This window comes from Callithrix jacchus, chromosome 2 (genome assembly GCF_049354715.1).
Source record: "Callithrix jacchus isolate 240 chromosome 2, calJac240_pri, whole genome shotgun sequence".
Classification (NCBI taxonomy): Eukaryota; Metazoa; Chordata; class Mammalia; order Primates; family Cebidae; genus Callithrix; species Callithrix jacchus.
Genome location: NC_133503.1, coordinates 144,810,724 through 144,837,290, shown reverse-complemented (window position 1 = coordinate 144,837,290; position 26,567 = coordinate 144,810,724). Strand labels below are relative to the sequence as shown.

General features: G+C 37.2%; 2 protein-coding genes and 1 pseudogene across 3 annotated transcripts in view; 1 reads left to right on the top strand and 2 right to left on the bottom strand.

The window, feature by feature from the left end:
• Positions 1-20,682, top strand: part of SHISAL2B (shisa like 2B) — a 23,406-nt gene extending 2,724 nt beyond the window's left edge. The window contains exons 2-3 of the mRNA XM_002744952.6: positions 2,429-2,586; positions 19,857-20,682. Of these exons, the coding sequence (XP_002744998.3) occupies positions 2,429-2,586; positions 19,857-19,864 (166 nt within the window). The 3' untranslated portion in view covers positions 19,865-20,682. The remainder of the gene's footprint in view (positions 1-2,428; positions 2,587-19,856) is intronic.
• Positions 5,386-6,517, bottom strand: LOC108590658 (large ribosomal subunit protein eL8-like; annotated as a pseudogene).
• SREK1IP1 (SREK1 interacting protein 1) overlaps positions 20,116-26,567 on the bottom strand; it is a 51,663-nt gene continuing 45,211 nt past the window's right edge. For both annotated transcript variants that reach the window (XM_002744951.7, XM_054252230.2), the window contains one exon: positions 20,116-26,567. In XM_002744951.7, the coding sequence (XP_002744997.4) occupies positions 26,378-26,567 (190 nt within the window). In that variant the 3' untranslated portion in view covers positions 20,116-26,377.

Genomic DNA, 26,567 nt, shown 5'->3' with positions numbered 1-26,567 from the left:
GAAAGCAGGGATAGCATGCTTTGTTTTTGTTTTTTTTTTTTCAAATTGCATGGTCTGGATTTTTAATCTGTACACTGAAAGCCCACACAATGTATGTGGAAGGTAATTAAACTGACAATTTTGCTTTCAAATAGACTAAATTACTTTTTTACTTTGAAGATTTTTTTTAATAATCAGGTTCTTGTTTGAAGAATCTTTCCAGATGTCTAGCCTCCTATCTGCTCTGTGCACCAGGTAATATTAACTGAGTGCATTACATTCCCATGTGTCTGTGTATAGTGAAGTGATCCTAACCTTCCATGACACTTAAAATGCACAGAAGTTAGGTTTGCTGCAAACAGATATAAAAGAGGAGTCGCCAAACATAGGGAATCTACCTTTTAGATGAGAGCACATCCAATGAGAGCACCACAAGTTGAAATATATAACTCTACAGTGACTCTAGCCATAAAATTCCCCAGCCTTCACTCATCTATAGGGCTAATGGAACTGGGTTGACATTAAACCAAACATAAAAATCTCTCGAAGTCTGACTTGATGTGAGTGGTTCAGGAGGCAATCTGTTCTTTGCAGGGGTGCTCTATCTCCTGAAATCAAGAGCAAGTGGAGTGAGCTTAGCTCTTTACTTTCAGTTCTGTTCTCCTTCCTGCCAAAGCAACAATGCTCCTGGCATCCCCGGTCAAGTTCTCCCTTCCCTCCCTTTTGGTACAGGTCAAACTTGTCAGGGTCCTAATCTCAGGGAAAGAGCAGAAACCTAAAGGCAAGCCAGGAAGATAATGAAGAAAAGGGTCATTACTTTTCAATGATGTATGTTCCAAATAGAGGTAGATCAGTCAGCAGTCAATTATTATTTATTTCCATTTATTGAACATTGTCTACAAGCTAAGCTCTTAAACACTTTAAATAAGTGTTTGCAACACTACTGTGAAGTCAACAGAAGTATCTGTTCTTGAGTAAAATTGATTAAAATCTATTTATAGATTACAATCTATTGGTAGATTTTAATTAGAACAAAATATGGCTCAAGAAGTACATTTTAGCATATTAGTTTTTCAAGATTGTTTTTTCCCCCAAGCTCTTTTCCCATTTAGTAGTATTAAGTTCACAGGCTTATGAAAACTGTATTTCTCAAATGATTAAACTTATAGGTAACTGCATCAGACGGAATCATTACAAATTTAAGGTGGAGCAAATACAATCAGATACACATTTTATTTTTAGAGAAAAATACAAGGGCTTCTTCCTTAATGCTAGAAGTGATTAACATCATGCCTTTTTAGAAAGGAAAAACTCAAACTGAACATGAACTTTATATGAATTTCACAAATACCATTTTCCTTTCATTCAAATTGTTTTCTCCTTTTTTTAAGTAATAGTTTTGGCTTTGTATATCAACAAATGGCATTTCACATATGTCTTTAGTGCTTTTGCAGAAACAAATATTTTTCTATTCATCATGTGTTGGTGAACCTGAGCATTCCTTCTCAAATATATTAATAATAGAGGGTTATTTGATGGAGATGTTTTTGAATTATCTTTAGAGAATCATGTGACCTTTAACCTATAATATGAACATATGATCTTCCCTATTAATAGTAATTTATAGGCCTGCCAGGCACAGTAGCTCACGCCTGTAATCCCAGCAGTTTGGGAGGCTGAGGTGGGCAGATCACTTGAGGTCAAGAGTTGGAACCCAACCTGGCCATCATGGAGAAACCCCATCTCTTCTAAAAATACAAAATTAGATGGGTATGGTGGTACATGCCTATAATCCCAGCTACTCTGGAGGCTGAGGCAGGAGAATCACTTGAACCCTGAAAGCGGAGGTTGCAGTGAGCAGATCAGGTCATTGCACTCCAGCATGAGCAACAAGAGAAAATTGCGTCAAAAAAAAAGTAATGTATAGGCCAGGTATGGTGGCTCTCACCTGTAATCCCAGCACTTTGGGAGGCCAAAGCTGGCAGATCGCCTGAGCTCAGGAGTTCGAGACCACCCTGGACAACATGGTGAAACCCTGTCTCTACTAAAATACAAAAAATTAATTGGGAATGATGCGTGCACCTGTAGTCCCGGCTACTCCGGAGGCTGAGGAACAAGAATCACTTGAGTCCAAGAGGCAGAGGTTGCATTAAACCAAGATTGCACCACAGCACTCCACCTTGGGCTGCAGAGTGAGACAAAAATCTCAAAAAAAAAGAAAAAAGTAATGTATAAATTTAAAAGGGCCTTGAAAATCTTATAGAGAAATATAAGAATTTGGTGGTGGGAAAAGGTGAGCTGTAGATTTCAATCAGTTACTGTTTATGCTAAAATAAAATTTGGTTATGAATGACTGAGAACAGGAGCTAACAATATATTTTCACCTTCTCTTTAGTTTAACCAGTGTAAACCACTTTGTGTGACATATGTTTTTTTCTGTTTTCCTCAGCATTGGTGCCTTGATTGGATTAGGAATTGCTGCCCTTGTTTTACTTGCCTTTGTCATCAGTGTCTGTGTCCTCTGCTATTTATTTCTGTATACAAAGCCTCAAAGATTAGACACCGGCCTTAAGCTTCAACACTTAGAGGCATCTTCCACTCAAGAAGGTAATCAGTATCTATTATTTGTTACCCATTACCTGAACTCCATCCAAAAGAATAACCTGTACCTGGGTAATCATACTGTTAACAATGAATGCTTTTTAAAAATTGAATCAGGCCTTAATGATGAAATACCTTAGGGAAATTGTGCTTAGGGAAAAATAGCAGCAGAATGCAATTATTCTCATGAAAATTAAATCATTGCTTCAGTAAATCCACTTTAAATATATTTATGTTCCTTCCAGTTATTAAGATTTATCCCCTTGAAATTTCTAAAATGTTGTTTTTAAATGGAGCCAAAGAAGTCAAATAAATAGGGGAACCCAGTATTTGTTAACTTATTCTCCAAACTAAATATTTGCTCACTCTAGATTGGCTAGTCAGTGGTCAGTTAAGAATTTATTTGTGTGTCTACTATGTACAGAGTTCAGGGAAGGCATAGGAAATAATTCAGAGGCATATAAGAAATAGAAAAAATAAGTAGAAAACTTATTGACTAAATTGCAAACTAGTTAAAATATTGGGATGTGTATGTGTGTAGTGTGGCTATAAAGTAGAAATAAATGTTTATTTATGGTTTGTGGAACTAGGTCCTATTATTATCTTAATCAAGTGCTATATAAATGCTAGTTGTTACTATTGTGAAACTCAATCACAACAAATGAAAACTGTTGTGAATATAGTTTTCTATAATGTATTAAAAAGTACTAATTATAAATTTTATTGTGAGATACACATATAAACAAGTCTAGAATATATATTATAGAATATATACGGAATGTATAGAGAATTTATATAAACTTAGAATATAAATTTAGGATTTATATATGTATTTAGAATGACAAACAAGTGCTCACTTGCTTCCGTGTAAAAATAAAATGAAAATCTTTATGTTAAAAAAATTGAGAAAAGTCCCCACCCATATACTGTATTTTAGCTGCATCCTAGAACTTCTCATATTATGGGGCATCTGTTCTGTGACCTTATCAAATACATCACCACTGTGTGATTGCATTAGCTCTAGTTTACTTCTCTGTAGAGGAGACCTCTCAGATGGTGTCCTGTGTCGCAGAACAAGGGGCCAAGATTCCTTGAAAGTCCTCTTCCTGAAGTACTGTTTGGAGACTGCATGGCCAAATTGACAGGTTGTCAGCTGAATTTAGTACAAATGATTTAGGCCCTTTTCTCCACTGGAAGTCGATTAGTGATTGCCAAATAATCAGATTGTAAAATCAATTTTTGTCTCAATTGCTTAGGTAATTTAGTTGTAGTTCTTAAATATGACTGTGCCTAAGAATCACATAGAGAGCTTGTTAAAAACACAAATTACTGGCTCTGCATTTTAAAACAAGTAGCTCCTCTTTCTGCTTCTGCCCTTGTTCCTCTGCTGTCTGCTCTTCAGAGCAGCCAGAGCAGACCTGTTAAAACACAAATCTGGTCCTGTCAGTCCTCTGCTCAAAACAGTAATCGCTTCCCATCTCTTTCAATGGAGAAAACAGTCTTCACCATGACCTAACTTTTGTGGTCTGCCCTTATATTTCTTTTTTTTTTTTAATTGCATTTTAGGTTTTGGGGTACATGTGCAGAACATGCAAGATAGTTGCATAGGTACACACGTGGCAGTGTGTTTTGCTGCCTTCCTCCCCTTCACCCACATTTGGCATTTCTCCCCATGCTATCCCTCCCCAGCTCCCTGCCTCCGCTGTCCCTCCCCTATTCCCCCCAATAGACCCCAGTGTGTAGTGCTCCCTTCCCTGTGTCCATGTGTTCTCATTGTTCATGACCCACCTATGAGTGAGAATATGCGGTATTTCATTTTCTGTTCTTGTGTTCATTGCCCTTATATTTCTTACCTTCACATGCCCAGCCTCATTGGCCCCTTTGCTATTTCTTGGAATTCCTGACTCAGGGCTTTTGCGCATGCTTTCATTATTGTATAGGATGCTTTTCTCTCAGATATCTGCAGGACTTACATTTTCACTTTCCATCCTTACTCAAAAGTTACCTTCCCAGGAGTTCTTCCCTGGTTACCCTATCTGCATTTTTAATTCCCTTTCAACATTTAATAACCTCTTCCTGCACTGAATTTATCTTAGGTATTTTCCACTAACATATTATATACTTTACTTACCTGTTGTCTATCTTTTGCCCACTCCAACTAGAAACTAAGTTCCAGGAAAGTAGGAATTTTGTCTTGTTTGCTTACTACTGTATCCCCAGTGCCTAGAACACGTAACACATATTCCATGAATTAATTGAATGGGGTAGCACTGCATATATGTGATCAAAGGAGCATAATTTGAGAAACACTGACAAAGTATTGTCACTGTCACAGTCATAAAGCATTCATCGATTGCCTCTATACAATGCACTGTGCTAAATAAAAATTGGTTATTTTCCAGATTTAGCTTAGGTATCTCCAAAATTTTTTGTCACATTGACTTTGGAACCTAGCAACAGAATTCGTTGGTTTGTTGTTCCAAGTATTCTTGTTGCTATTGAGCGAAGAAGGTCCATTATAGTTAGATGGGACTGCTTACTTGCAAAGAAATATCCTAATTCTGCCCCTCTCACAAATATATTTTGTAAAATTGGCAAATCAATTCAATATACCTTTCCTGAGTGTGTGCTAGTGGTAAGGCAGGATTTTACGTGATCAGTGACTTCCTGCTGCTTTCATATGGGGTGATTTGGGTCCCTTGCATTGATTTTAACCAAATCAGACATAGTGGAGAGCCCAAAATGAAATAGTTCAAATATCACTAGAATGGGAAGAGAAATTGTTTGTATTTGAAAGCGAGCCTTTGATGTGATATTTAAACATTGCTGCATCCTTTGTTTTTTTTTTTTTTTTTGGAAGGAAAATTTTCATTGTTTTATTTTTATTTACAGAGAACAGTGTAAATTTAACCCAGTTTCGTGGCAAGCTCTTTAGCTTTTGCCTTCTCTAGCTTTGCGATGTGAGCCACAGACTTGGGACCCAGGACATTGCCTCCCCAGTGACGGCGGATCTCATTGTATCTGTCATTGTAATTGGTGCAGATGGCTTCCACCAGCTTAGCCAAAGCACCTTTGTCTTCTGCATTAACCTGTGTGAAGGCTACAGTAGTGCAGGTCTTCCTGTGGACTAGACGTCCCAGTCTTGCCTTCCCCTTGATAATGCAGTAAGGGACTCCCATTTTTCGACACAGGGCAGGCAAGAAGACAGCCAGCTCAATGGGATCCACGTCGTGTGCAATCACCACCAGCTGAGCTTTCTTGTTCTCCACCAAGGTGGTGATGGTGTTGACCCCTGCTCGAAGGACAGGTGGTCTCTTAGTGGGGACGTCCCCTTTGCCAGCCGCTTTCTTCTCGGCCCGGGGCCAACAGCCTCTGCTTCTTCTCTTGCTTTGTCTCTGGTCCATACTTGTGGGCCAGCTTAAGCAGCTGAGTAGCTGTTTGGCGGTCCAGGGCCTGGGTGAACTGGTTAATTAATTGCAGGAGGCACTTTCAGCTGCTTGTAGAGGATGGCTCTCTGCCCCTACAAGCAAGTAAATATTACATCAGAGGAAAATTGGTTTCACCAGTTAGCCATTTTCTTTCAAAACTCACAGGTCCACCTCTCAATATTTTAGGTTAATTTTTACAATTGAAACTGTTTTCATTAAAAGAAATTTGCATGGCCTAAAGGGAAATGTATTCTTGTGTATATACTAAGTTGACTTAAGACACTGAATTTTGTTTTCACTCTGTATGTAGCGGGGCCATTTGACAAAGCGGGTGAGGTCTCTTTTGGGCTGGATGTCCTGTCCAATACCAAAATTTTTAGGCCATTTTTCAAACAGGGGATTCACCACTTTCTTAGCCTCCTGCTTCTTCACCACAGCAGGGGACGGAGCCACCTTCTTCCCCTTGGCCTTCTTTCCTTTCGACATCTTGAGCAGCAGAAAGAAAGAGCTGCATCCTTTGTTAAATATACATGTTCCATCCAATGATCCTACTACCTAGCAATGGATGCCAGTGTTGTAGCTATTGAAAAAGCAAGTCTGGGGCTTTATTGTATTTAAGGAATGTCTTGAAGGTTAGGAACATAATAAAATATTTGAATAATAAATCAAGCAAGTAAATATTACATCAGAGGAAAATTGGTTTCACCAGTTAGCCATTTTCTTTCAAAACTCACAGGTCCACCTCTCAATATTTTAGGTTAATTTTTACAATTGAAACTGTTTTCATTACAAGAAATTTGAATGGCCTAAAGGGAAATGTATTCTTGTGTATATACTAAGTTGACTTAAGACACTGAATTTTGTTTTCACTCTATAAATGACAAGAGTCTAAAATAGTCTAATATTTTCCATGGCATATCTTTATTCTATTGAATTTCATTACAATTTAAGGCTCTGACATTTGGAATGGATCTTGAACAAAGCAGGTCTCTGGTAGTGATTGTAGACTCTAGTTGGACTATCCCTAGGGCTAATTCTGTACTGAGGACTTACGGCTAAAGCAGTTGATTGGTCTTTAAGTTACGTTCCATAACCATTTTCTTCTTTTTAAACTTTTGTGTTTCAGGTTATGCATGCTTCAAATGCCAATGTTTAAAAGAATACCATCACTTGTAAGTTGTTCTGTATAGGACATACAGCTCCTGAGCAAAAGATGGCTGTGTGAAAGGCATCTTTCTGAGTCCACACTCTGAGGGTGAGGGCTCATTCCATAGGTTGTGAAGGAATTAATGGCTAATTGAGGGGCAACTAAAGGGGGTGAATGTCTTAGAGCCCTGTTTTTCAAACTTTTCCACCAGAGAATCCTTCGAGGTATATTGTTGTCCCTCAATATCCATTGGGATTGATCTCAAAACCTCCTGCAAATACCAAAGTCCTCAGATGTTCAAGTCTCTGATATAAACTGGCATAGTATTTGCATTTAATTACGCATATCCTTCCACTTTATTTATTTTGAGATGGCGTCTCGCTCTGTTGCCCAGGTTGGAGTGCGGTGGCACAATCTTGACTCACTGCAACCTCGGCCTCCCAGGTTCAAGCAATTCTCCCGCCTCAGCCTCCCGAGTAGCTGAGAATACAGACACTGGCCACCACGCCTGGCTAAGTTTTTTGTATTTTCAGTAGATTCTTTGAGAATCTAATGCCAATGTTGATCTGACAGGAGGTAAAGCTGAGGCAGTAATGCTTGCTTGTCCTTTGCTCACCTCCTGCTATGTGGCTGGGTTCCTAACAGGCCACAGACTTACCACTGGTCCATGACCCAGGGGTTGGGGACCCCTGCTTTAAATAATCTCTAGATTACTTATAATATGTAGTACAATGTAAATGCTATGTAAGTAGTTGTTATTCTGTGTTGTTTAGGGAATAATTACAAGAAAAAATGTCTGTACATGTTCAGTAAGGATGCTTTTTCCCCCAGATATTTTTGATCCATGGTTGATTGAATCTACAGATGCATACCCCAGGCATATGGAGGGCCAACTATGTAAAAGAAAGGAACTTGTGTCTCCAGAATTCTAATGGCTAGAGTAGAAGGCCTGCTTTAAGCCTAATGAGCTTTAAATTATCTGAAGCTCCCATTTTATTTTTAAAATTATGAGAAGTTTCAATCTGACTGCATAATATAATTACTTGCTTTCTCTAATAATAGCATCTTCTTCCTCTCATCTCTGAGTAAAATTGATGCTCCAGGAAGATAAAGCATATTCATCCTGCAGCTTTGAATATCTGTTGATACTCTGAAGTTATAGAAGGGGCTGGGGGAAGGAGCACAGAGAAGGGTTTTTAGAAGCAGAATTTTTGATAAAAATTAGAAGGGAAAATAGTAGAGCTGCTTGGCACAAATAAAATAATACAGTTGTACAGGTATAATAAACAACAAGCCTGTATATGGTGTTCTCTTTTGTAAAGACAGATGTTAAAAATGAAAAGGGGTAAGTAAATTAGCAGTAAGGCACAGTTGTCTAGGAGAACAGCATAAATTATATAGAAAACACTGAGAAGAAAAGCAAATTTAAAGATAGTGCAAACATTTATTCTGTCTGTGAGCAAAATAGAATTTGGGCTGGCTGAGCATGGTCTGCTATATTCATCTTAGATAATTACTGTAACTATATAGTTTAATATCTGATTAACCAAGACTCCATCTCCCCCCTCATTATGCTTATTTTTCAAAGTTTCTTGGCTACTCTTGTAACATTCAAGTTTCCAAACAATCTTTGAATCATGCTGTCAAATTTTTAATAAGACAAATGGTATTCTAATGGGTTTTGTACTAAATTTATAGAGAAGTTGGAAACTACTTTCTTAGGTAGCCTTAATGTCCTTTCAAAACCATTGGCTCAAAGCTTTTATGAATTAGGCTGCAAAATTATTTATTAATAGTAATATCAGTATTTGTTTCAGAAAGACTTTAAAGGAATTCATTGAGATCTTAGCAGAAAATAGGGTAATGTGAATTCAATAGCATAAAAGGCCACCTGTGTCCCTTTAAGTAGAAAGACCTTTTTATTTAAAATAATGAGCCTGGAATTTTATACACCTGCTTTTGTTCCTACAATGTTGAAAATCAAACTGCTCAATAGAGCTACTGCTACATTTATTAGATTGGTGCTAAAGTAATTGCGGTTTTTGCCATTATAGTAACATTTCTGAGTCTTCCTCAAGGCACAGTCAGGCAATCCCCAGTCATGTTCAAACTAATAAGCAAAAGAGAAGCCAGTATCTCATTGAAAATTACTCATTTCAAGGATATAAAATATCAGCTAATTTGTTCATCATCAATGGTTGAAAGAATTTAACAATACAGAAAAGAAAGAAAAAGGTGAATTCTGGAAAAAATAGTGTAGGAAAAAATTTCAGAATAGAGCTGCCTCTACTCATTAATAAGTGACTAAAGCAAAAGGGCAAGTCCAAGATTCTAACATCTATAATAAATTTTTGACTGTGCTTATGTGAGATCTCTCTATATACTTGAGGGGAGAACAGAGCATTGAAAAGGGAGAAGTCAGTAAGTATTGCTCACTTCACCATTTAGCTTACACCAGTCCTGTGTATCACCATATTAAATTTGAAGGGAAAACATCCTCTTATAGATTAAAAAAAACCCTTTTAGGGTAAAAACTTGAGATTGCTTGTTACCACAAGAAGGAACTGCAGGATGAGTGGGATGTGTAGCTTTCCTACTAAATAATAAAGTGACTCAGCTAGGTGAGTACGTGGAAGCTGCTGAAGGACTTCAGAGTGGTAACCCAGAAGCTCGGAGGACATTGGCAGATGATAGCAGAAAAGTTTAATTACAGTTCTTCCTGAGAGCCACAAGATAAAGACCTGCAGAGGTCCCCAGCATTCTTTTGATATTTTGAAATGGCAGTCAAGAGTGGAGTCCACAGAATTATAGGTCCCCGAGTAAAGGGTTTGAAAATAAATATAAAATTTCACTATTATCAGAAAAACTATGTTGGCCTTACCTGTGATGAGGATAGGTTGAATGATTTCGTTAGATAAATTGGATTTAAATTTTGGCAAAGGCCAAAGCTTTAATTTAATGACAGTCTAGGATGTATAGGATTAAAGGAAGGTTGAAATTTACCAAGACTAGAACAACCACCACCAAAGAATGGAAATGAGGAGGCTGCAACAAGAGCCACTGACAATCAGTATAGGAAGGAACTGTCCTGTTGGCAATCTTGGCAATTCCCACTCAACTAATGAGAAAGATAAATTAAATAAGAAAAAATTTTTATGTGTAACAGATCTCTTGAGAGTGCAATGATATTACAGATGTATTTAAATTGTATCCATATTGTTACCTGTGACAGAAAAAAGGTACTTTTTTGGTTAAACCTACTTTGTTGGTTAAGAAATTCATTTCTATTTATTAAAGGAAAACTAGGAAAAGCTGAGGTTGCTGAGATATTTCCATCTTTGTCTTTTAAAATTATCCTGAAGAGTTGCAGTTAGCTGGACAGTATTGTCACTATAGCTCCACTAACTGCAGTTGTTTCCCCATACATCCAATTCCTGTAAGTACCAGAGGGATATACCTTTAAAGCACTTTCGGGTTTGTCTAACCTGCAGAAGGGAGTGAATGCTAGAGGTGTTAATGGTGTTTATAACACATCTTTTCTTGTTCACATAGCAATTCGGTTTTGTTAGGGGAATTGCTTTGGCTTAAGAAGCCAATCTAAGAAAATATCTTTGTACTTAAAACTGGCAGAAGAATCCAGTAGCCGAGTAAAGAATGAATTGCGGCTGGGGAATAAAGGTCTTTACAAGTCCTAAATGAAGAAAAATCTATATTACTGTAACGTATTTTGCAAGCCTTTAAAATTCAAAGGGGAGTAAACGAGTTAGATAAATTCCTTCAGTTGTTGCCTGAGAAATATGGAAAGGAAACAAGAGCATCAAAATGGGGATGATTTAGAGAGAACCCCAGAATGACTAAGTTAGGAAACAGCTTCCTTAGTTTTTTCCCATTTGAAAAAAACCAAAAAACCCAAATTGGTTGTGACAATTGTTGTTTTTTTTTTAAACCAGTCACAACCAGTGACCTTTAAAGTCTGATTCAACTATTATGAACTTAAATATGTCAAGAGCTTTGGAAACAAGAAGGACCTGAACCACCATTACACTCTTGAGATTTCCAGGAATTCAAAAAAAAATTAAAATGTTAGATACTTAAATCGGTGCTTATATAAGATACAAATGCCACCCACATAAAACAAAACTAATTTATATCTTATATCTTTTATTTATTTATTTATTTTTGAGACGGAGTTTCGCTCCTGTTACCCAGGCTGGAGTGCAGTGGTGCGATCTCAGCTCACCGCAACCTCCGCCTCCTGGGTTCAGGCAATTCTCCTGCCTCCTGAGTAACTGGGATTACAGGCACGCGCCACCATGCCCAGCTAATTTTTTGTATTTTTAGTAGAGATGGGGTTTCACCATGTTGACCAGGATGGTCTTGATCTCTTGACCTCGTGATCCACACGCCTTGGCCTCCCAAAGTGCTGGGATTACAGGCTTGAGCTACCGCGCCCGGCCCATATCTTTTATCTTTACCTGCTATGATACTAAAGAGTAAACATAATATTAAACAAGTGAAAAATAACCTACAGACACCTTAATTTGATTTTCAACTATTATATAATGTGAATGCAATATATCTGAGGTCTCTGTTAATTTAGAAGGTTAAGGATGCCTCCCTGACACAGCCTCAGGGAGTCCTGAGACATATGCCCAAGGTGGTTGGGGTACAGACTGCTTTTAAGTATTTTAGGGAGACATGGGACATCAGTTAATATGTGTAAGATGGGCCAGGTACAGTGGCTCACGCCTGTAATCCCAGCACTTTGGGAGCAGAGGTGGGCAGATTGCTTGAGCCCAGGATTTTGAGGCCAGTCTGGGCAACGTGGTGAAACCCCATCTCTACCAAAAAATAAGCAAATTAGCCAAGTGTGGTGGTGCGTGTCTGCAGTTCCAGGTACTTGGGAGGCTAAGGCAGGAGAATCGCTTGAACTCAGGAGGTGGAGGTTACAGTGAGCCAAGATCACACCACTGCACTCCAGCTTGGGCAGTAGAGCAAGACTATCTCTTAAACACACACACAAACAAAATGTGTAAGATGTGCATTGGTTTGGTGCAGTAAGGCGAGACAACTCAAGTAGAGGCTTCCAGGTTACAAGTGGGTAAGAGACAAAAGATTGCATTCTTTTGAGTCCTTGAGCAGCCTTCCACTGAATACACAATTTAGTCTGCCTCAGTGAATCTGCAATTTTACATAAACAATAGGGAAGAGGAAGAAATGAGATATGCATTTGTCTCAGGTGAAACTCAGAGGGATGACTTTGAAGTAGAATGGGAGGCAGTTTTGCCCTAGGTAGTTCACAGGTTGACTTTTCTCTTTAGCTTAGTGATTTTGGGGTCTCAAGATTTATTTTCCTTTCACATTTCCACCCTTTTCTTTTTAAAATCTTTTAGAGAAAGCATTTTAGAAGAACAATGAGTCTGGTCTTCAGTTTTGCCTGATCTCTCATGGCTAGTATGGTTCATTCCTAGATGGGTAGGTCCCACATTATGAGGAAAGCTCATTTTTAGCAGGTTGTGAAGTCTCATGTCCTGTGAAGAGAAAATAGGGGGAGGAGGAGAAAAGAACAAACAAAACAAAACAATTCTGAAAAATTAATATAGGCCATGTTACTCTGAAGTCCATACATCAATAGCCAGATATAAAGTGGCTTATGTATGTAAATAAGTTGCTGTTATTTTCCTCTAAAGTTTAGTTGTCTAGCTTCAGTTTGCAGGGCTTTAAAGAAAGCACAGCTTAGAATTAGGAAAAATGGCGGGGGGAGGGAAAAGAAAGAACAAAAACTAAAAATATTATTTTGGAGACTTGTATCCAGGAAAAATTTTTGAATTCAGTCCAAACTGTAGATAATAATAAAAATTGAAAAACAACAGGCAAGACTAGAATCTAATAACAGGTGTACTATAGCTCACTTTGAAACAGTTTTTCTCTCTTCAGTCTCCAATTTTTTTTTTTTTTTTCTTTTTAACTGAGTCGGAGTTTCAATCTTGTTACCCAGGCTGGAGTGCAATGGTGCGCTCTCGGCTCACCACGACCTCCGCCTCCTGGGTTCAGGCAATTCTCCTGCCTCAGCCTCCTGAGTAGCTGGGATTACAGGCATGCGCCACCATGCCCAGCTAATTTTCTGTATTTTTAGTAAAGATGGGGTTTCACCATGTTGACCAGGATGGTCTTGATCTCTTGACCTCGTGATCCACCCGCCTCGGCCTCCCAAAGTGCTGGGATTACAGGTGTGAGACACCGCGCCCGGCCCAGTCTCCTATTTTTATTAAAAACAAATCATAATAGGACCGATTTGCTTGCAAAAATAAGTTTTAGTGTTATGCTTGGCCTGATTATTTGTATAAAGTACAACAAGGATAATTATTTTTCAAATAGGCTTTTAAAATTGGCTTCGATGAAACTCTGTTTCATAAGGAATCTCAGATAAGATTTTTTTTTTAAGCTGAGCCCAGCCATGGGTTTGTATCCTCAAATACCTATAAGTTGTATAAATTCCTCTCCTCTTGAGGTCCTAAGATAACTTGGGGCTCCTGGGCCTGTTAGCATATGACATTCTTTACTTACCACAGGTAAGTAAAGACCCTATACAGGGATTATGAGGACATGGTATGAGGCCAGGTTTCCCCAAGGGGCTTTTATTGGCTGTACGGGTCAAGCTTGATTCTTTAAAGGAAAGCAGTACATCCAATCAAAGCCTTGGTAAAACAACCAGTTTCTCCAATTGAGTCCTGTTGCAAAACATTCTTATGCAAATTACTATATTGCCGTAAGTTAAGAAAATTCATAAATAGTTTCCAGATTCTGGAGAAATCAGGCAGAGAGAAATATGTTCCAAATCTTGTTCACAGGAGTATATTGTGAACAATTGTTAAAAGCTGAAGATAGCTTAAAATAAGTTTTCTTGACTCTGAGAAACAAAACAAAAGATCAGCAAAGTTTTAAGCAAAAAGTCAAAAAGATCACTTCAGTCTTCTTTTACTTCAGTCCATGCAGTTAACTCCTGTCGTGTTTGGTATTCATGAACATTTTAGCTTTCTGAGAGTCTGGAAGATTTTTTTCTTTATTCTAATGTCACAATTTCCAAAGTTATTAAAAACCTGCATTCAAGAGCACCTATCAAAGTCCTACAGCTGATTATAAACCACCTTTTGAAGAGGATTAAAACAAGACAAATTTTAGGACAGTCATTATTAAAACCACATTTGACTAGCAATTTGTTACTTCTGTGGCATACAACAGTTTTACATAATAATTATAATTATTTATAACATCCAGGCCAGGTTCATGCCTATAATTTCAGCACTTTGGGAGAGACCAAGGCAGGCAGATCACAAGGTCAGGAGATGGAGCCCTGGCTAACACAGTGAAACACCGTCTCTACTAAGAATACAAAAATTAGCTGGGCATGGTGGCTCATGCCTGTAGTCCCAGCTACTCAGGAGGCTGAGGCAGGAGATTCACTTCAACCCTGGAGGTGGAGGTTGCAGTGAGCTGAGATCACACCACTGTGTTATATTGGGGTTCAGGGGCTCAGGGTGCCCTCAGCTTCCCTGAGAGGACATTTTTCCAGGTTCTTGGTCTCCTGCCCTCTCAAGAATGAGAGAGGGGAACACGGTGCAGTGCACAGTAAATGCCAGACTCAAAAGTGTTTGTATAAAGTTATTTATTTATTTATTTAGAGAGAAACTGGAGGAGAGAGAGAAAGAAATAGCTAACTCTCACACTGAGTGAGAGAATCCGGAAAGATGGAATCCAGGAGAGGAAAGAAGCTTCCACACTGAGTGGAAGGGAACAGAGAGAGATGGAGTTTAGGAGGGGAAGACAGGCTTCCATGAGAGAGTGGGGAAGGGGACTTCAGAGAGGAAATCCAGGAAAGAGAAAGATGGCTTCCATGAAGTGAGTGTTCATGGAAGGGGACCCGAACATGGAGTCTGAAGGGGTGTGGAAGAAGGGGATTTTTAACCTGGGAAGAACCCCCCGCTTCTCTAAGACCCCTGGCCAATGAAAGGAGTTCCTTAGAACTTCCGCTGGAGTGACTGACCCTTAGTTTCTTCCTGCATGCCTGAAATTTAAACATAAACCGTTAAATCTCCTGGATGGAGAGAGATGGGAGGGAGGCATGGTGCTGGGAAGTTCTTGCCTTTAAAACTATGCCCCCTTGTGGACCCTGAAAGAGAACACCTTTCCTCAACTGCACTACAGTCTGGGTGACAGAGCGAGACTCTGTCTCAAAAACAAAACAAAAAAACATACACTAAGTCATATTAGAATTATAGGAGTTTCCCATAATTTTGGAACACATACCAATAACACGTATACAAATATAGCCCAAAGGAAACCAAACACCATTTCATATTTAACAACGCTTCTTATATGAACACATACCAATAACATGTATACAAATATAGCCCAAAGGAAACCAAACACCATTTCATATTTAACAAAGCTTCTTATATGATTTCTATAGCAAATAAACCAAATATGTTTCTTTTGGACTTCAGGGAAATAATAGCAAAAATGAGGACTCAAGTTAGAATTTGACTTTGGAAAGTGTGTCAAATATAAAAAGGTTTTTTTTTTTTTTGAGACGGAGTTTCGCTGCTGTTACCCAGGCTGGAGTGCAATGGCGGGATCTGGGCTCACTGCAACCTCCGCCTCCTGGGTTCAGGCAATTCTCCTGCCTCAGCCTCCTGAGTAGCTGGGATTACAGGCGTGCACCACCATGCCCAGCTAATTTTTTGTAGTTTTAGTAGAGATGGGGTTTCACCATGTTGACCAGGATGGTCTCGATCTCTTGACCTCGTGATCCACCCGCCTTGGCCTCCCAAAGTGCTGGGATTACAGGCTTGAGCCACTGCGCCTGGCCATATAAAAAGTTTAAGATGCTTGATAGCGGCCGGGTGCAGTGGCACACACATGTAATCCCAACAGTTTGGGAGGCTGAGGTGGGCAGATCATGAGGTCAAGAGACTTAGACCATCCTGGCCAACATGGTGAAACCCCGTCTTTACTAAAAATACAAAAATTAGCTGGGTGTGGTGCCACGTGCGTGTAGTCCCAGCTACTTGGAGGGTTGAGGCAGGAGAATTGTTTGAACCTGCAAGGCGGAGGTTGCAGTGAGCTGAGATTGTGCCACTGTGCTCCAGCTTAGGGGACAGAGTGAGACTCCATCTCAAAAAAAAAAAAAAAGAAAATGTTTACTTTGCAAATGCAATGCTTTTTTACTTCATAAAATTTTCATGCCAGCTTTCTCTACTATATTTATTTTAAATAGCTTTGTTGCTGATTGGGCAAAGGCTATTTTCTAGGCTGGTAAATGCTGTGCCTACATCAAATTAGCTGTTAAAAATCAAATCATATGATTCAACTAGTATGATTGCATGTTTAGAAGTAGAATATTAAGTAACTTATTTTTACTACCAAAAATAGTTCAGAAGAGAAGTAATTGAAATAAAGTCATTATCGTGCCACTCTAGGCCCTAGATTTTAAATTTCAGTGTTTCTAATATTAACCTAGAGATCAATATAATGTATGTTTCAGTATTATGGGTAGGATATGGGATCTGCAGTGAGACATCTTTCAAAACTCGTAAATAATATTGCCCTTTGAGTGTTGAACCATGAAATCAACCCAGACTGAGGGATGTCCTGATTGATCCTAGTAAGCATTTTACTAATAGAAAAGTATCTTTAATCTATATTTATACCTACAAAAAATAGTTTATTTATAGAAAGCAATTAATAGGCAAAGCCAGGAAGTATTAGCACACTTAAAGGCAACATTTAGATTTACCTAAAGAAAAACAAAATGAAAACTCATATCCAGAAGATATGCTGTATGGTGAAAAGAGGATGTACAGTAGCTACTTCTAATGGAAGACGTCTTGGCTAATGAACTTCCCCTTAGGGAAATTTGGGGCTGATTTTCTAAAACCTGGTGGAGAATTTTTCAAGTAAAGGAGGCTGGAGAATTAGAGGCACTAGGTAGCTAGACGAGGCTTGGGGCAGAGAGGGAGACAGCAGGGAAAGTTTGGAGAAAATAGGACTTGTGGGTATCTGAACTGCCAAAGATAAGGACAGGAGTGAGAGAACTGAGCCAGAAGAGGAAAGCAGAACCAGATTCAGCCTAACCAAGTTCTTTGTATGATTCTAAAGAGCTTTAGCAGACAGGCTGATAGTGTTATGAGTAAGTGCTATGTAAGTATTAACTATTATTATATTGCTGACAGTTTTACATTCTTTCTCACTTGACATTGAATTCTAAGCACATTCCATGTAATTAAAAATTTCTTAGTTTTTTAAAGTTAAATGGCTGCATGATATATCTATCATGCATGATATTTAGCAATTCCATCATTGGAAATTTAAGGTACTTTCATTCTTCATTTTAATTTAATTTATTATTATTATTATTATTTGAGATGGAGTCTCACTCTTGTTGCCCAGGCTGCAGTGCAATGGCATGATCTCGGCTCATCACAACCTCCGCCTCCCGGGTTCAAGTGATTCTCCTGCCTCAGCCTCCCGGGTAGCTGGCATTACAGGTTTCCATCACCATGCCTGGCTAATTCTTTGTATTTTTAGTAGAGATAGGGTTTCACTATGTTGATCAGGCTAGTCGCAAATTCCTGACCTCAGGAGATCCACCCACCTCAGCCTCCCAAAGTGGTGGGATTAGACTTGAGCCACTGCACCTGGCCTTGTCTCTTGGTCTTTAAAATAACTAGTGAAGATGTCTGTAAGTTTTAGATCTTATCTTTGATGGTTTCCTTGGGAATTTCTTGTTAAAGTGGAATTACAGGTTAGGAAATTTTGACACTTTAAGTATGCACCAACTTACATTCCTACCATGACCAAGAAAAATTACTTTTTATCCTCACCTAATTGGGAGATGAAAAATGGTTTCTCACCTGTTGAATTTACATTTCTTCCTGACTAGCAAGATTAATATCTTTTCATATTTATTAGCCATTTTATCTTCTCTGTCACTTTCTTCACCCACTAAAAGGTGTTACGGTCCTACATGTTGATTTGTAAGATCTTTACATGTTAGACATGCATCATATGGTCTAAACATTTTTTGCTGGTTGTTCTTCAATCTTGTCTTTTGCTACTCAGTTTTAAAGTTTTCTATCTTATCCTTTAATTCATTAATAAACTAATATTTATCGAACAACTATGTGCAAGGCATTTTTTATAGACACATCATTAATGAACAAAATAGTCAAAAATTCTTTGGAATGTGACTTAAATTTTAGTGAGGGGAGATGGACAATAACTGATAACTAATAGGTAAAATTATATTAGTAAATAAGTGCTTTGGGGGAAAAATGGAGGGCAGAAGGGGTTGGAAATGTAGGGTAAGGAGGCTGCAATTTTAAATAATAATTTGATTTGTGTTAGGTCTGATGAAGACCTACCACAAGTCAAAAGAAGATGCCTTTTGAAGGACTTGGAAAAAGAGAGTGACTGTGCAGATTATCTGGAGGAAGAACATAGTAGACAAAGTGAACAGCCATTGCAAAGGTCCTACGGGCTTGGACATGCCTGAAATGTTTAATCAAAGAGGTTGGAGTGAACCAAAGAATGAAGTACAAAAAGATGAAGTCAGAGAGATTAATGGTGTGTGTGTGTGAAATCACATAGGCCACTGTAAGACCTGGGTGAATGTAGGGTTCTGGGCAGAGGGCATGATTCAATTTATTTTTTAAATGATTGCTCTTTGAATGTTGTGCTGAAAGCAGAATAGTGGTAGCAATGAGAAGTGGTCTAATTCTGGATGTATTTTAAAAGTATAGTCGACAAGGATTTCTGATGGACTAGATGTAGGGTGGGAGAGATGAGAGGAATGAAGGACCAGACGTTTTTGGCCACTGGACTGTGGATTTAGCAACATGAAGGTAATTAGCAATGGTGAGGTTGCAAGGAGTCAAAAAGAATGGTTTCCTGGAAGCCAAGGAAAGCACTGGATCAACTGCTGCTAAGAGATCAAATAAGATGAGAATGAACTGGACTGAGGGTTTAGCAACATGGAGATCATTAGTAATTCTTCCACTGTTTTTTTACATATTTAATTTCTATTGGTGAAATGATACATTATTTCTACAATCATTCAACTTTCCTAACACTATTCATTGAATAATCCATTTATTTGCTATGTTTGTTTCGACTACTTCCGATCAACAAAGATCCATATTCTTTCACCTTTGCTCATTTTAGACTCATATTTATATGGAGTGAGTAAATGGGACTGTGGCACAACTGTGTCCTTTTAATAAACCACATCTAAATTGGTTATAATGGCAAAGCCTTAAGATTGTGCAAGTTATGATTGGCTTTAATGTAGTTTATTTACAATATGCATAGGAGAGGGGCACTCACACTTTTATTAAGTCACTCAGAAATTGTTGCCTTCTTATCAAATGTGTAGTTGTTTTCCTCAGGGAAGCCTGGAGAAAGGTAAGCATGGAAATCAAATTTTTTGTTTCTGTTACTAAATTATTTCCCTTATTTGACTTTTAGAGGAAATACTCAAAAACCACTTTGAAATAATTCAATTTTCATTCATCCACATAGCATTTTCAGGACATCATATTTTCAATATTGCTACAAAAATTATTTTTAAATGCAAACTTTTAAAGTGAAATTTGATGCCATAATTTCAAATAATTATTTTATTTTGTTTTGTGTATCTGCAGGCAAGTGAAATGGAAAAACCGAAGCCCTCAATTCAAATGCAGCATCACATACAACACATGAAACATACTAGGAAGCTGATGATATAATTCAAGAAAAAACAATGGATGCAACACAAATCCGCATTGCTTATTAACTAAAAATTCTGTGTTTTAAATGCTTGCTGGAGAGATGGGGCACTGAAAATAAAGAACACATTTGAAACAGTTTGCAATATTGCTTTTCAAAAACTTGTCACTCACAAAGCAAGACACAGCTGCATCTTTGATCAGTTACTTTATTAAACACACATTAAGGTTTTGATAGGTTTTCCTTTGTATAAATTTACTTGTATTTTCTAATTAAGATGTTTCTCTATCACATGAGATTATGCTAATTCTTCAGGAGAAATTAAATAATTTATCAATAACAAAATAAGCAATCCTATCTCAGTGAAGAACAATGAAAAATTTATGTCGCATTACCAGCATTTCTCAACTTTTTGATGCTTACAGGCAGTTATTTTTTTGAGATGGTACTGGATAGGTAAATCTCGGGGAACTGTCTTAAAAACTAGAGGTGACATGTTCTTAAGTCTCTTAGAAGTCAACCCATATCTTTTTAGATTTTTCTGGGGACAAACAATATATTCAGTAACAAAAAATCACAATGTGTAATCTGTACAATATTTTATTTCAAGGGATAAGCATAACAAAAAATCCTTTGCTAATACATTTCCTAAATAATCTGTATAATGAAAGCTACAAAACAAATGAGTTCTCTGGTCCCACCTAATGCTATTACATTAATATGGCCTAGAAATCTAGAAATAAAACTAATTTCTGTAAATTATAATTTTTAAATATTTTTATTCGTGTGTTTTCTATTATAACACAGACCTGGTTTTGTATTAGAATTCAACAGAAAAAAAAAAGGGAATAATTTTAAGCAGCTCTACTGAGCATATCTACTATGCATATCTACTATGTCCTGTAATGTTTTGTAGTCAGAAAACTAGCATTTTAGACAAGATCTGGCACATTTAGGGTGGTATGGCCATAGACAAACACTAGCATTTCAAAATGTGCAGAATACAGCTTCACTGATCTGATATATAAAAAAGAATGCCTTATTTTTCTTGGGTATGCAAAGCTCAGGGTTAGAAACTTTTCATCATTAGCCTGTCAAAATTTCTGCCAAAAACTATGGTTATCTTCTAGACCAGAACTGTCTAAGAGAAGTTTCTGTGATGATGGAAATATTCCATATCTGCACTGTCTAATATGATAGCCACCAGTCACATGTGGTTACTGAGCACTTAAAATGTGGCTGATGCAGCTGAAAAAAATAAAAATTTTTATTTATTTAATTAAATAACCCCATGTGGCAATATTGGCACCATAGTCCAGATCACTGTTTCAGCATCCTACTGCCGGAGCTGAACTTTACATTCCAGAAGACAATTTTGCCAATGTTTAAATATTAAAATTGCTTAAAGTATACATTAAGTTTGAAAATTAAGATATTTCCATTATAAAAATGACATTTTACATGGTCATAAAAGCAAAGAATTTTCAGTTATTTTTTTGTGAAACTTCATAAAGCTCTTACGGGCACTTTTTGATCTTTTACACAACTTGGAATTTTAAAGAATCCCAGAAAATTTGCTATCTTGACATACAGTAATTTAATAATATTACTATATTTCTCAAGTGAAAATCTAGGTTGAGAAAAATTTAGTTAAGGCACTGGTACTGTTCACTTTTGTTGCTCAAGGGCAAGAACTATAAATGGCGTAAGAAGCAGGAAACGGACAGAGCTAGCAAAATGCTCACTGCTCCTGACTCCTCCCAACATGTGGGAAAGGCATAGTGGGGCCAAGAGTAACTGGATGCATCATGGGCTGTGCTCCAAGAGAGGCACCCCAATTCTCTGCCACTCTACATATTTTTAGAGGAGCTGAGAGGAGGTAAGTGAGGTCGGAAGACTCTGGCCTTCACAACTGGGGCTATTGTCACACTGGCATAAGAATCCTACTGTTTCTTAGGCGCCCAATGTCCAGGAAGTTTTGGTCTCAGCACTAGGATCAGCTGGAGTCCTTGAAGCACTCCTTGCTGAGATAGCTTTTCACGAGGTGACCTGAGGTAGAACAGGGCTCATCCAGTGGACCAACTGGTATGTCTCTCTGTAACTCTGAAGCAGTTGTGCTTCACAGGGTAACCCAATCTTAAAATCAAGGGGTCTTATTAAATTACAGCACATTCTGTACACTGAAAACTGTATTCTGAATGATTTATTTGGCCCTAACAAATACTAAAATAGTGGTAGAATTTAAGCCAGTCAAAAATAATCTAAAATACAATTAAGAACAAAACACATCTCAAAGTATGTACATGTACATATAACTCTGGGGATGGGTCTAATAAAGAATACAGTAGCTTTACATGTTTTTAGGTGATTTAGGCCACTGTGTAACTTTTGGTAATGAGACCTTAGAAAGAAATGTAAGTCTAATAACAGAGCCTAAAATAATCAAATTATTTATTTTATGTAGCCTTCTAATGAAAGCAATTTCATCTCTTAAAAATGGTGGTATTAATTGGATTACAAAATGGATAAAACAAAACCCCAATAAGTCATTTCCTTCCTTAAAACTCTTTTTTTTTTTAGATGGAGTCTCTCACTCTGTTGCCCAGGCTGGAGTGCAGTGGTGTGATCCTGGCTTACTGCAGCCTACACCTACTGGGTTCAAACAGTTTTCCTGCCTCAGCCTCTGGAGTAGCTGGGAGTACAGGCACCTGTCACCAGGCCTGGTTAATTTTTGTATTTTTAGCAGAGATAGGGTTTTGCCAAGTTGGCCAGGCTAGTGTTGAACTCCTGACCTCACGTGATCTACCCACCTCAGCCTCCCAAAGTGCTGGGATTACAAGCATGAACCACTGCACCCAGCCCTCCTTAAAACTCTTTTATGGTATCTCATTGCTTATAAATTACAGTTCAAACTCCCAAACATGGAACACACAACTCCTTCCTCTTGTTCCTAAGAACTTAAAATGGTAGTCTCAATTCCTACCACTTCCCGCCTCGTCTATGACACACCAGCAACACCAGATTGCTTATAATTCTTGACACACACCTAACACAGCTTGTTCTACCTCTGGTGTTTGTTCACAGTACCCAATCTGTCAGGAACTGCCATAACTCACTCTTATCCTTAATCAAATCCTTAATCAAATGCAAAGTACCTGAATTACTTTCTCTAGGTAGCCTCTACTAATTTCTTCAGAGTAGGTTAGATATCCCTCTGAGTTTCCATAAACCCATGTTCATGTCAATTGCTGCACTAATTATAAAATGGCTATGCTCTGGTGTTTCTCCTACCAACTAAAGTGTGAACTCCTTCAGGGAGGCAAATGTGTTTTACTTATCTCTGTATCCCCAGTACTTAGTATAGCATTTGCCATGTTAGGTACTCAGTATTTGTTGAAGAAAGAACTCAATGGCATTTTTATCAACATTATTAACAACTCTTCAGCCTAGTTTACTCTGAAGGTAACCAAGGGTTATATAATTTTAGATAGAGTTGTAAATACAAACACATATAGTTGTTTTACTTCTCATTTACTATTGTTTGACCTCAGAAAACCAAAGATGTAAATGGATATATATTACATATGAAGAAATAGGGATACCTCTGAGAAATATCAGACAAGATATGATATGCAAAAAAAAAATGGGGAAATTGTGTGGGGAGTAGGTCCATCAGCCCAAAACTAATGGCCTTACAGTGCCAGATAATATAGTTACAGATGCAAACCTAAATATAAATTCTCTCTGCATCTGGTGAAAATGACATGCATTAGGTGGTAAGAATTTGAATCAAATATCAATTATCAGCTTGAAGAAGTTGAACATGTTTAGCTGTTATATTGTAAATTCAACCTTTACTATTATAGAATGCTAGCTGCTTATCTATAATAATTTCTAAAATGAATATTGCTTGAATTTTAATAAAATACTGATAATCACATATATTAAAACTAGAAGTTATTTCAGAGAAAATCTGGTAAATATTTTATATATGAAAGACACCAAGGCCCAGGGAAGCTAAGTGACTTTGTTCAAGATCACACAGGTAGTTAGAATGACCAGAACTGTTTTACTGCTAAATTCAGTTTTCCTTCCACTACATACTACCTGGAAATTTCCTTTATAAGAAATTTCATTAATTTTCTTTTAAAATGTATTCATGAGATTTGCATCCAGTCTTAATATCATTTTAGAAGAAAATTATTAGCAAAAATACATTTTTATTCAGATAAGATATTTCATAAACTATGCTAAAATTAGGGAAATTGCTTAAAAACAGCAAGATAATTTCTGGGGGAAAATTACTGATCATTAAAATATTTTAATTTGCATACTATATTAGTTAACAAAGACTGACTTTGCTTTTAATCATTATTAATTGTGTCACCATTTAGAAACTTAAAGAGCCAATTTATAATCTCTACGATTAACATTAAAAAAACTTACAAATAACTGAGTTAACTATTCCACTATAGTTACTACCATTTTTGACTATCTTACTCAATGAAATGAGGTCATCCCCTTTGAATATAGCATCTTCTAATCATTTTTTAATATTTTATTTTACTATTATTTTTTCAAGGCAAGTCAAGTCAAACAGTGGGAGTGGAGAAACAACCACTGCACTTGGGCCAGCCTAGTTTTTTTTAAAAAAGCTTTATATTATTAAAACTGATTTTTTAAAAATCTTGATAACTGAAGAACTCTATTTTCAAAAAATTAGCAAAGGCAAACAAACCCCTGAAAACCTACTGGCTCTGTATTTCTCTCCCAATAACCGACTGACCTATTTAAACAAAAATACTTCCTTTTGAGAGGCCCAAATGACCAAGTTAGGTTATGGAAAGGCTAAAAGTGTGAGTGCTCTCATGGTTGCAATGCTATTACAGAATAGGGCTGTGGATGCAGCTTCCTTAGAATTTAAGTATGGGTAAGCATATGTTAAGAGGAGTTATAAGGCTCCCCAAGTCTTACTGAGGGTATCCACATTGGGTGCTAGGTGAAAGATGAATCACTAAACATTTCTAGCCTGTGAGGTTAAGTGTACCTAGCTGATTTCATCATCATGAATTCACCTGAAGCCATGTCTGTAGGTTAACAATTTAAAAATTTATAAGTGCACCATACTGAGGTATTTGCAATCTTTGGTGCTATGCCATGATATTGGTTGATGTCTGATGCTTCTACGACATAAGCATTTACTTTATTGGACATAAAGGATACCTAAGTATTAAGCAAAGTAACACTGATCAATGTGAAAATAAAAATTTTAAAAACATATCTACTAATATGTGTTTGAAAATGCTTACCCATATAAAATTGCCATTGTTATATAAAGGTTTTCATGATGTAACTCTGGCTCTTAAATTTTAAAAAGTACAGAATAAAATTCTTAATTCTAAATTTCTGACACTGCTCCTGAGGTTGCCACTAAAGTAAAAGAGAGAAACACCCCAAACTGGTCATTCATGAAACCGTAAGTTCAGTGTGATGTCAGACTAAATAAATATATATACTCACATTTGTAAATTTTCCACATTACTCATGGAAACAAGCTTCATAAAATTTACATATGGAATACAATAAAAATTAGTTCTAATAAAGATTTAGCTCTCTTCCTAAATAAAAATTTCTGTGTTTGAGGTATCACTTAAAGACATGCCAATATGGCACATTTGTAAAACAACCCAGGAGTCTATTCTAAAAATCCTGACCAACAGAGCATCATCTCTGCAGAATTACAGGCTGAACTAGACTAATCTCTTTATGCAAGAAAGAACTATTTTAATTGTTACAAAAACAAAAGAGGCAGGTACTAGAAATTCTGCATTTCATAGAAGAGTGAAACTTTGTTAGAGATATTTTCATGATCATCTTCCTGCTTAAAAGGTTCTAGTCAAGACCATTAAGCAGCTGCACATGAAAAAAATCCCTAGAGATTTAAAAAAAAAACACTGAAGAACTTCACTATCTTTAAAAGATATTATAGTTCAGTATATAAAGCTATTAAATTTCTCTGTGTCAAGAGCAAAACATTACCCTAGGTAAGGACCTAGCTTCATCACTGGAAGGTAGACACCTAATTCAGCAATACTCGTTAACTGCTAGGTAGATAACCCATGTTGACTATAGTAAAGCCATTTTACAATCAACGTTATGAAGTAATAACATTAGCCAAACACACAGAGCCACAAATCCAAACATGATGTGTTTAGTATCTACAAATAGCTATACTTGGGGCATGGCTATCAAGTAACAAGACTCATTTAATACCTTATAGTCATAGTACATTAAAAATATATTGCCAGAGGGATAATGGTCCCACATACGAAAAATGTCTATATGGAAAAAGCTGTGATTTATTGCAAAGCATAACATACAGCAAATTCCAAGGAAGGGCAAACACATTTTAACAACAAATTTTTAAATTTAATGGCTCAAGCCAAAGTTTCAGTTACTTTCTGGAGAATTCAGAGCTATTAAGGGTAGAAGAATGCTTTTCCTTTTTTTTCTTCTTTTTTTCCTTTTTGTGATGTTTCCCTTTTTTTGCTTTACTCTTTTTTTCTTTTTTCTTTTCTTTCTTCTGATATTTTTGTTTCTTTTGTTTTGAAGTATCCTCTTCAGTGGAACTGGATGAGTAAGAC